At 40.7% G+C, this 12,334-nt stretch overlaps 1 protein-coding gene and 1 pseudogene across 1 annotated transcript; both read left to right on the top strand.

Moving 5' to 3' along the window:
* The first annotated feature begins 400 nt into the window (after positions 1-400).
* On the top strand, positions 401-898 carry LOC114397326 (heat shock 70 kDa protein 3-like). The gene has a single exon (XM_028359392.1). The coding sequence runs from the start codon at positions 401-403 to the stop codon at positions 896-898; it is 498 nt and encodes a 165-aa protein (XP_028215193.1).
* A 17-nt stretch (positions 899-915) lies between these two features.
* LOC114397325 lies at positions 916-12,037 on the top strand (annotated as a pseudogene).
* The last annotated feature ends 297 nt before the right edge of the window (positions 12,038-12,334 follow it).

Raw genomic sequence — 12,334 nt, 5'->3', positions numbered from 1 at the left:
AGCCTTGTGCAGTACCACGGCTCTGCAAACTGTGCAGACCATGCCGACTCCGCCTTCCACGGATTTTGCAATGCTAACGACAACGCTAGAACACCAAAACACAAACACTTCCTCCACCATCCACCTACCCGCCAACAACAAGCCCCACATGCCAATGCCCAGTAAAGAAGATGATCCTCCTAGCAGTGTCATTGTGCCGACTCCGCCTTCCACGGATTTTGCAATGCTAACGACAACGCTAGAACACCAAAACACAAACACTTCCTCCACCATCCACCTACCCGCCAACAACAAGCCCCACATGCCAATGCCCAGTAAAGAAGATGATCCTCCTAGCAGTGTCATTGTGCGAATGACGTACCCTTGTGTCAGCATCTAGCAACACAATTATGTTGAAAGCATGGCCAACAATCAAGGCCACCAAACTACCCCATCCAACGTGCCTTTCCTCGACACAGCACAGCTGATCAACGTTGCAGTGAAGGACCAGGCTGCTAAGCACTCAACTATTCTTATGAAGATGGAGGAAATCATAGAGGCATATCTAGAAACCACCATAAGGAATGTGGTTGTCCTTGTGCCTATTTACTTCAATGACCCACAACGTCAAACCACCAAGGATTTTAGTGTCAATTCTGGGCTCAACGTGATGCAAACTATCCACCTGTCTACCACGACTGCCATTGTTTATGGGCTCGACAAGAAGGCCATTAATTATGCTGAGAAGAACATTTTCATTTTTTATCTCAGTGGTGGGATTCATGGTTTGACATCCCTCTTTGCTCTGTGTAGCAGAAATTTAGATGTTGGTGTAGCTGCTGGGTTTGTTTCTTTGTTATGTGGCATAGGCCACAACCCCACCCTCTCGACCTTCACGTGTTGCAAACCCTCGATGTAGAATGTTCTAAATAACCGATGTTGAAACTGTGCTGCAAGAGATCAAATTTGAAAGATGGCTATACAATACTTGATTTGGGATGTGGTTGGGGATCGCTGGTTTTGTACATTGCCAAGAAGTACACTAACTGCAAGGTTACAGGAAGCAACTACTCGACTACTCAAAAGAATTATATTGAGGAGAAGTGTCAGGATCTTCAGCTGCAAAATTTGAATATTATAGTTGCTGATATTGACATATTTGAAATGGAGGCTTCACTATTAGAAAATACACTTTCAACATCGGTTATTTAGAACATTCTACATCGGTTCTAAAACCGATGTTGAAAGTGCCGATGATGAATGTATGAATGTTAACATCGGTTTTGTAGAACCGATGTTAACATATATATGACAACATCGGTTTTTTAAATACCCGATGTTAAACACAATGAACAACAACAAAAAAAGTGTACGCATGATGAACGTTGACATCGGTTTTGCAGTAAAACCGATGTTAATATGTTACATTAACATCGGTTTTTTAGAAAAACCGATGTTAATATAATACATTAACATCGGTTTCCTACGATAACCAATGTTAATATATTCCATTAACATCGGTTTTGATAGAAAACCGATGTCAACGTTGATGATGTATACACTTATTTGGTGTATTTCTTTGTGTATAACATCTGTTATGTGTACATAACCGATGTTAATATTCAAATATTCACATTGGTTATTTATAACTAACCGATGTTAATGTACAAGAGTTGACATCGGTTATCTACAGATGACCGATGTTAAAATACAAACGCTGACATTGGTTATAGACAAATAACTGATGTTAATATACAAACGTTAACATCGGTTTTCTATTATAACCGATGTTAAGGTTCATATTGACATCGGTTTTTGTTAATAACCGATGTTGTTTTCAAGTATTTTTTTATATATATACTTTCTGTTTTTACAGTAAACCCAAAATTGTACCTGTCAAATGCAATTTCAGGCCCAATTCACAGCAAATAAACATTTTATTCTGCTTTCAAGCAGTTTTAATGATAATAAACATCAAATAATTGATTTATCATAAAGAACAATCATCAAATGAATTCAATGTTCATGTTACATAGAAAATGTCAAAAATGTTAAACCAAAGTAAACTAAAGCTAAAGATAATGTCCCTAAATCCTAGGCCTGATCTTTAACTCGGAAATAAAACTGTGTCCACTGGATCCGCAATGCTTTTAATCTCTCTGGCTCCAATGGTCTAGGATCGTTAAAATACTGCATGATGAAATAAATCATAATAAGTTAATAATGTAATACAAATTATAAATAAATCGATTTTTTTTGAAATAAACTTACCGCTTCCCAATTATTCCTAAAAGTTCCTAAAATGATGGTGGACATCCAGTGCATCACATAGTAGCCGCACTCAGTACTTCCTTTTTGTCTATTACATTAAATACATAATGAAATTTGGATATTAATTAAACAACTAGTGTACAGACACATAAAGAAATATATATATAAGTGGAAGTTTTATGTAAATGACGTACTTTGACGACAATCCACCTAGCAGAAGCCTTTGATTTAGGCTGTAGAGCATCATCAAGACCTTTGATAGCACTGTTCCATATGAGTAACAAGTAAAAACCAGTATTGTACGTTGAGGTATTACAATGCAAATGTATTGAAAAGAACACTAACCTATTAATAATCCCCTTAAGGTAGTTGTCTGGCCTGTTATGCAATGAACAAAACCAGACAACTAAGTGTTCCTTGGGCAGGATGACCACCATCTGCCAGTGTCCGCTGCAATGGAACCTAAAATGGGTTAGTACATTAGTAAACATTAATTAAATTTAGTTATTTTGCGACTTACCGATTTAGGTAGGCTCCAAGATAGACATCGCGTTGTGAACTCTACATCCAACTCTTTATGTAACTTTCTGACTCAAACTGCGATTGCCCAGACCTCTGAATGGATTGTGGCTCGAGGAATCCATAGATATCAGAATTCCCCACTCGCATGCATGTTTCAGTGAGATGCCTGTTTATGTTAAGTCAAAGTTAAATATTTATGAATTGAAAGCAATAACTTAGGTAATTAAAAGTAATATAAAATGACTTACAGAATCCACAACTGTAACACTGATATGCGGAGACATTGACCACCGTGTGCGATTTCAGAGAGGTCTTCATGCTTTATGTAGAGGGGGAAATTTGGATTAAAGACCCCGAACACGGTGGCATCCCATCTAACCTGGTAAGGCCTCAAGAAAAGCTTTAGGATGGTCAATGTCATAAGATAAAGCGGATCATCAACCTCCGGATCGGGCTTCGGAGGTGGTTTTGCCGGAGACACAACTACCTGTTCATGAAACAAAGTTAAATAGCCTAATTTGAGGCACGCTTAATGAATTAATTTAAAAAGAAGAAACATATAGTAAGGACAATAAGTACCTGCTGTGATAAAGACTTGACCAGATGTGTCGGCCAAGCAAGGAAGGTGTGAAGTGCCTGCCCCACTAAGGAAACCTCATCAGTGGGTACAGGAACTGGAGCATCTGCATCTCTAACCTCCTCCACACTCACCTTTACTTGGCCAGACAACAAAGGAGTGTTATGAACAACAGTGGATCCCTCATAAACTCTCCCCATGGCAACCAGGTGGGCAGGATCTGCTTCTATGTACAAGCCGCACCTGTCAAAGTCACCGGTCTCAAGATCGTTTCCTGAGGGATCAACACCACTCCCCTTTGTGCTCATTCGAGGACCGGAGGGACCAACCAGAGGCTCAGGAGGCACTGCAAGTCCCTGCGATTGCATCTGCGACTGAAGCTGGGACTGCATGTGGCTGAAGGATGCCATGACCTGCTTCGTCACTTTCTCTGTGATGGACTCCTCTAGCTGGTCCCTGATTTGCTGGGTCAGCTGCTGCAATTCGTCAGGAGGCAGGGAGGAAGTGTTGCGGGACGTCCGTGGAGCCGATCCAAAGTATTCCTTGATGGTGACACCGGCTCCAGCAGCACGGACACGTCCAGGGTGCTCTGGACGTCCAATAGCAGCGGCGAGAACATCCTGACGTCTATGAGGGACGAAGGAATCCTACACAGAAAACACACAATGGTACATGGTATTCACAAAATATTGAAATATAATTGTAATGGTTAGTTGAAAATGACTTACAATCTTCTCAGCTATTTCCTTTGCGGCCTCAGTCGTCATCTCCCCTGTTTTCTTCGTGCGGGCCATCTTCCACTTCACGTGGCGTCTGATCGGGGATGGAGGGTCGATGATGCCATCAACGCTTCCTGATTGTGCAACTTCCTCCAGCTTCTTCTTCGTCTTCTCAGCCAGGAGCTTCTGCTCCAAATAATCATAACCCTCACGAGACAAAATGTGGGGGGCAGTATTCTGCTTCTGGATGGCCTGTGCCTTCATGCGCACATCCTGAAAAAATTAAACAATAACGATTGAAATTGGTAGAATGAAGTATAACAACATCATGTTTTTTGAAAAACAACTTAAATGGCAAGGAACATACCTCCCAAGAAGGGTCTCTACGAGTCTGGCAAAACTGGGCCCACTTTTCCTTGCTGATGTCGTATTTCTCACAGACAGTGTCCTCGACACCGTCCTGATCGGCTGCAAGGGCCCATTTCCTCGTGAGGTTTGATTTAAACTGTCTCCATCTCTCCCCCATGGTCTGCAGTAACTTCCTTTTCGTCCTACTGTCAGAAGCCTCTGGGATATCAAATTCCGCCTGACAACATCAAATAAAGTTTATTTGTTACAATAATGTATTTTTTGGCTATTAATTAAACAAAATCAAATAAGAAAAGAAAAATACCTGAATATCCTCCCAAATCAGGTCCTTCTGAGCAGTAGGGACCTCCTTCCAGTTCTCGTAGGTGACGTCCACCTTATCATGCGCCACAATCCCCAAATATGTTCTTAATTTCTTCCTGTGGGGACCGTCGGCCTTCCCGGTAGCAGGATCAACATGCACCACTGGTCTCTCAGCACTAAGTGGTCTAGTGGACAACGATCATAGACGTGAGGCTTTGCGTGTCCGCTTCACGGCAGGCGGCGAAGCCGATGCGTCCGAAGGAGAAGGAGGAAGAGGAGGAGAAGGAGGAGGAGGAGGAGGAGGAGGAGGATGAGGAGGAGGAGGAGGAGTGGAGGCAAGTGGAGAACCCATGATCTTTTATACAATAACATACAACAACATACAAAATAGGATTAATCAAAAGAGGATCAGTCATAAGTTTTTTTTTGGAAGGCAAAAGTATAATATTATTAATAAAACATAACAGTACCAGAGGTACTGAGGAAATCAGATACAAGACACCCAAGGTGCCACTTTCCCAAAACATAAAACCCAACAAAACCCCACCACAGAAGGAGACAAGACAAATTAACCAAAGGACTCCGAAACATTGGTAGACCAATGGTTAAGTAAAGTATTGAAACCTTTCTCACTAGCTTTTAACCAAGACCAAGCAAGAAATAAAGCATCATCCATGACTTTGGGAGAGTAAAAAAGGGTGCCCTGAAAGTGATTTAGTTGTGCTTTTTAATTGTGATTTAGGGCAACCATGTTATAAAAGGTCTATTACATGTAATCGACAGTCAATGTATGCTTGATGGAATATAAATACTATATCTTCAGAAATACACATGTACATGGCATCCTTAGGACTTCATCCAGCTGATGTTTGTCGCCAGTTTCATCATCCACCACCCTTTTCTTCTATGCCTTCTCACGTTTGTTGTTGTTAAACCCATATTTATGCCTTCTTCCCTTCATGTCTTGTTTTATCACAACTTTAGCCGAATTTCCTATCTTCAGCATAGTTGAATCTCCTGTTTTATTCTCCAATGACACACTTTGATGGCCTGTATCTCTTTTCTTCGTATGTTCTAGTGGTTCAGCTTCAGAATGCATAGAGTAATCTGAATTTTCCAGTCATCACCAAAGGCTTCTGCATCAGCATTGACACTCTCTACCCTCTTTGGTTTATGCTTCTGTGTTGCATTCGGTGCTTCCTCCTTATAATTCTCAGATTTATTGGAGGTCTCACTAGAAGAATCAGTACCAATCCGTGCTTGTTCCTCCTCTACTAGCTCAATATCTTTCGCTTCACCTTTGCTTTTGTAAACTACACTATAATTTACAAAACAAAAGTTGAAAGAAAAGATATTGACCTGGTAGACGAGGAAGAAGCACATATTGGTGCTGATCGTTCTAGTGCAACCTCTAATAAATCTGAGATTTATAAGGAGGAAGCACGGAATGCAGCACAGAAGCATAAACCAAAGAGGGTGGAGAGTGTCAATGCTGATGCAGAAGCCTTTGGTGATCACTGGGAAATTCAGATTGCTTTATGCATTATGAAGCTGAAGCACTAGAACATATGAAGAAAAGAGATACAGGCCATCAAAGTGTGTCATTGGGGAATAAGACAGGAGATTCAACTATCCTGAAGATAGGAGATTCAGCTAAAGTTGTGATAAAACAAGACATGAAGGGAAGAAAGCATAAATATGGGTTTAACAACAATAAACATGAGAGGACAGAGAAGAAAAGGGTGGTGGATGATGAAACTGGCGACAAACATGAGTTGTATGAAGTCCTAAGGATACCATCTAAAACAAAATACCGATGCCTCAATCAGAGAAAAATGTAGCTGTCACTTACTTGCTTTGGTGACCTCTGTCTCTGCAGAAAATTATATTAGACGATGTTAATCAATTCTCCTTCATCATGATCATTTCGATTAGCATGAACGTCGTCAGCTTCTTCTTCTCCGACAACGTTAGGAGTGATTTGAGCGGTCAAAAGACTAACATAGGTGTCCAGGTATGAATCATCATCTTCTACATTAACACCAATTGTTTTGCCCTGCAGAACCACGCACCACCTTTCATCACAAGGGTCTTGCACGTAAAATACTTGTCTAGCTTGTTCTGCCATGATGAAAGGGTCATTGTGGTAACCAAGTTTCTTTAGGTCTACCAACGTAAATCCTATATCATTGGTGCGCACACCGGTGTTGCTGTCAACCCATTTACATTTGAAAACACATACCGTAAATTTCACATAGTTAAGCTCCCAAATTTCATCAATGAACCCAAAGTAAGGGATGGAAGCTACACAGGGATTGGCGTCATTGACACTTGCAAAATGTTGAGATTCAGCCCTTAGGGTGACCCCGCTGTTTTGCATTGTACTTTTTTCATCTTGTGCTTTTGTGTAAAATGAATACCTGTTTATGTCGTATCCTTGCCAGGTTATAACATTTCTTTTAGGCCCATCTTCTAGCTTTCTTAATGTTTCTGAAGCATTCTCATCTGCAAAGATTGTATCTTTAAACCAATCACAGAAAGTCTTGTTATGCTTTTTCAACACCCAATTCTTTGACATTTTCGGTTTATTCTGTTTGACTAAAGCTTCATGCTTAACTATGTATGGCAAAACTTCATTACTGTTGTTCAAGACATACAAGTGAGCTTGTAACAAATCTTCTACACTTGGAGTGATCACATGCAATCCTCTTGAACCCTTACCACCCACTCTGTCATCATGCCGAGACTCAGGAAGCCCAACAGGTTTAGCCTTCTCTAAGTATTCTGAACAAAATTCAATGGCTTCTTCTGCAATGTACCTCTCAACAATAGATGCTTCTGGACGATATAGATTCTTTGTATACCCTTTTAAGATCTTCATGTATCGCTCAACCGGGTACATCCACCGTAGATAAACAGGACCACAAAATTTGATTTCTCTGACCAGATGCACAATCAAGTGAATCATGATGTCAAAGAAAGCAGGGGGAAAATACATCTCCAACTGGCACAGTATAATTGCTGCCTCATTTTCCAACTCATCAAACATGACTGGATCAATGACTTTGCTACATATAGCATGGAAGAAAAAGCACAAGCGAGTTATCGCTAACCTGACTTTGTTTGGCAAGATGTCTCGTATAGCCACGGCTAACAATTGTTGCATGAGCACGTGACAATCGTGAGACTTTAACCCTACAAGCTTAAGCTCCTTCAACTGCACAAGGCTCTTAATATTTGAAAAGTATCCTTGTGGAACCTTCACCCGACGAAGACACTGACAAAAACTTATCTTCTCCTTCTTGGACAAAGTATGGCAGGCTGGGGGCAAGTAAATTTTCTTCCCATCAGACCTTGGATGCAACTGTGATCGTATAGCCATATCAGCTAGATCTTGACGGGTATTCAAGCCATCCTTCGTCTTGCCTTGAATGTTAAGGAGCGTCCCAATCACACTGTCACAAACATTTTTCTCCATATGCATAACATCAATACAATGTCTAACGTCAAGATCACACCAGTACGGAAGATCAAAGAAAATGGACCTCTTCTTCCATATGCAACTCTGACTTTTATCCTTCTTTTGGGTCTTCCCAAATACAGTATTCAGGTGTTGAACCCGCTGATATACCTGCTCACCAGTCAACGGTATCGGTGCAATATCATGCTCTTGACTTCCATTAAAAGCTTTTTTGAGTCGTCTGTAAGGATGATTGGGTGTTAGAAAGCGGTGATGCCTACTGTAGACTGTTTTTCTCCCATGTTTAAGTTGTATGTAACTTGTATTTTCTTCACAGATGGGGCATGCATGATGACCCTTAACACTGTAACCGCTGAGATTCTCATATGCTGGAAAGTCATTAATGGTACAAAAAAGCATTGCACGCATTTCAAAGGTCTCCTTGCGAAACGTATCAAACACTACAACCCCCTCGTCCCACAACTTTCTCAGATCTTCAACCAACGGACTTAGATAAACATCAATGTCATTTCCTGGCTGTCTTGGGCCCGATATTATCATAGGCAACATCATGTATTTTCGCTTCATGCACAACCAATGAGGCAAATTGTAAATTACTAGCAGAACTGGCCATGAATTGTGTTGAGTGCTTAAGGTGCCATATGGATTCATTCTATCACTGGCTAGTCCAAGTCTAAGATTTCTTGGCTCATTCCCGAAATCCGGATACAAACCATCAATCTTCTTCCACTGCGAGCAATCAGCCAGATGACGAACCATTCCATCAGAAATACTTCCATTTGCATGCCATGTAAGGTCTTTTGTGTCATCCTCATTAGAAAAAAGACGCTTAAACCTTGGAATGATTGGAAGATACCACAAAACCTTCGTTGGGGGGGCCTTGTTGGAGTTGTCATCAGAACTACTTTCTTCTTCATCCTTCACTTTGTACCGTGAAGTCCCACAGATAGGGCATTTGGACATTTCTTGGAATTCATGCCTGTACAGTATGCAATCATTGGGGCAAGCATGAATCTTCTGATACTCCATACCCATCGGACACAATATTTTTTTTGCCTTATAGTAACTTTTAGGCAAGGTGTTGTCCTCCGGAAGCAGATTGTGCACTACCTCAAGCAGTGAGGTGAAACTTTTGTCACTCCACCCATACCTGGCCTTGACATTAACCAGACTTAACACAGTAGACAACAGGGTTAAGGAATTCTTGCACCCTGCATACAAAGGCTTCTTAGAATCACTCTGCAATCCTTCATACACAGGGGCGTGTGCTTGCTGGAAAGACTCTTGTCCAAGGTCACGAATCATGTCCTCTAATCGATCTCCCATTTCTACATCAAACGGTTCAGTTTGGGACCCACTCTACATGTCTGTGACTTCACCATGCCATATCCACGTCGTGTAATTCTTCTTAATCCCATCACACAATAGATGGTCTCGTATGTCATCGAGTAATTGTCGTCTTCCATTCAAACAATTGATGCAAGGACAAAAATATTTTCCTTCTTCCTTCGGTCGACCTCTTTCTAAAGCAAATTGCAAGAACTGTTCGACGCCATCCTCATATTCTGGGCTCATGCGACTTTCATTCATCCAACTTCGTGTGTGTGTGTGTGTGTGTGTGTGTCAACAGCACAAGCTGGATGTCTGGGTGGGTGGGTGGGTGGGTGGGTGGGATTGTGTGTGTGTAGGTATGTGGGTGGGTGTGTGTGGGTGTTGCTGTGTGTGTGTGTGTGTGTATGTGGGTGTGGGTGTGTGTGTGTGTGTGTGTGTGTGTGTGTGTGTGTGTGTGTGTGCGTGGGTGTGTGTGCGTGTGTGCGTGTGTATGCATGTGTGTGTGTGTGTGTGTGTGTGGGTGGGTGGGTGGGGGTGTGTGTGTGGGGGGGGGGGGGGGGTTGGTGGGTGGGTGGGGGTGTGTGTGTGTGTGTGTCAACAGCACAAGCTGGATGTGTAGGTGTGGGTGTGTGTGGGTGGGTGGGTGGGATTGCGTGTGTGTGTGTGTGTGTGGGTATGTGGGTGTGTGTGTGTGGGTGTTACTGTGTGTTTGTGTGTGTGTATGTAGGTGTGTGTGGGTGGGTGGGTGGGTGGGGGTGTGTGTGTGTGTGTGTGTCAATAGCACAAGCTGGATTTCAAACATAGCTTTAGGGGAGGACTATTGACACATAGTCATTACATGTTACATAAGTTAGTCAAACAAATACAACAATTTATGTACCAAACAAATAAAGCAGTATATGTGTATATAAATGCTAGGACAAATGTCAAAACAGTAGTCTATCATAATACATATAAAGATAGTAGACCGTACATACGTACCTGGAGTTGCTATAATCAAAGAGCTTCCACAGCAACGCCAATTAGCAATAGTAAATGATAACCCTAAAAAAAACCATACAGAAATTACTCACAGTGTATTTAAAGCCTTTTATCAACAATATGACTCTCACTTCATGGTCATACATTGACTCTCACTTCACAGTGTGTTATGGGCATGCAGTGGAGTTGTTTCATACTAAGTTCTGCCACGTAATTTTGAGAATTGAAAGGAGGAAACCTAACCTACCAACTTGCACGGCATGCAAAATCTTATGCACTAATGGATAGACATACCATATATATAACCATGCTTAATTATAAGCTTCGCACCATATATATAACCATATTATGCCATATTATATTATTATGGGATTATTTCTACCATTTGCTTCGCACAAGTAATTCTTAAACAGCTCTCTGTACTCATCACTCATGAAAAGTATCTAAAGTTTGAAACTAATTTATTAATCTCAAGTTATACTATGGACTTTGGTCAATAATCAATAGGTGAGGTGTACCAACAGTGTATATTGCTCAGAAAATGGTGTGACTGCAGTTATAACGGACCAAGCTTCAAGTGATAACACTGATTTCATTCTTGGCAAACATGCCTTTAGCCGGATGGCTCAAACCACTGATGCAGCTGCTTCTCTATTAGCCCTTGGCGTGCTTGATATTGATTTCAATATAGACGGTAACATAAAAAAACTCTCATCATCATATAACCCATTTTGCATCAATATTTGCCTTCTTTTTTTTACTTAACTGAGGCTTTTATCTTTCTATCTGTCTCCAGTGTTGCATGCAGCTACCCAGATAAAAACATAACAATCAAGATAGATGAGAGCAGCAACAACCCATATTACTTGGCTTTTGTCATTTGGTATCAACAAGGAAGGAGAGACATAATTGTTATGCAGCTCTGTGAGGTACTATCTGTCTCCCAATTAACTCCTTTGTTTTGTGATAACTAAGTTACAATTTTGTTAAATTTTTAGACAGAATTAACTCAATTTTTTAATCTGATCATTTTAGTAGGAAGGACGTAGGTAAAACGTTTACTAAATTATATTTTCAACTAAATAACAAAATCTTGCTATATTGAAATCACTAGAGATCAATCACCCAGCTTTTTACCAAACCATTGGAAACTATCCCTTTCTTTTATTACAAGTGCAAAATCTCAATTGAATTATAAATTTATAGTACTATTAGTTGGGGGAAAGCATTGAAAATAACCAACCCCTTTAACATTGGGAAACAGTGCCAATGCATAGCAATGGCAATTAATGACAGTAATTTCTTTACTGTGTGCAGACTCAAAACTTTGTGTGCAAGTTCCTGGATAGAAGCCATGGGGCAGTCTGGACTACTACCTCTCCACCGAGTGGACCCTTGTCTTTAAGGATGTTGTTTAGTGATGAAGAAGAGGGAGAAGAAACATGGGTTGTTCCTATTAATAACATACCCGGAGACTGGAAGGCTGGTGAAACATACGATTAGGGGTACAACTGAACCAATAGAGAATTTAGCAGCATAACAAATTCATTAATATGGCATACTATTATGATTTTATTTTTCTACGAATAAGTAGTGATGGCATAGTAGGGCAGTACATACTATGCATGTCACCCAATTCCATTGTATTGAAGTAATTTTTTCATTTTTACATCTCTAATCATACAAATTTTGCATATTAGTGATTTCAGACCCATATCCCTCATCGGCTGTGTCAACAAAATTATTGCTAAAATCCTTTCTAATAGGCTTAGTAAGGTCTTGAATCACCTTATTGATGAA

The sequence above is a fragment of the Glycine soja genome, chromosome 18 (assembly GCF_004193775.1).
Source record: "Glycine soja cultivar W05 chromosome 18, ASM419377v2, whole genome shotgun sequence".
Taxonomy (NCBI): domain Eukaryota; kingdom Viridiplantae; phylum Streptophyta; class Magnoliopsida; order Fabales; family Fabaceae; genus Glycine; species Glycine soja.
This window is presented reverse-complemented; position numbering and strand designations above follow the sequence as displayed.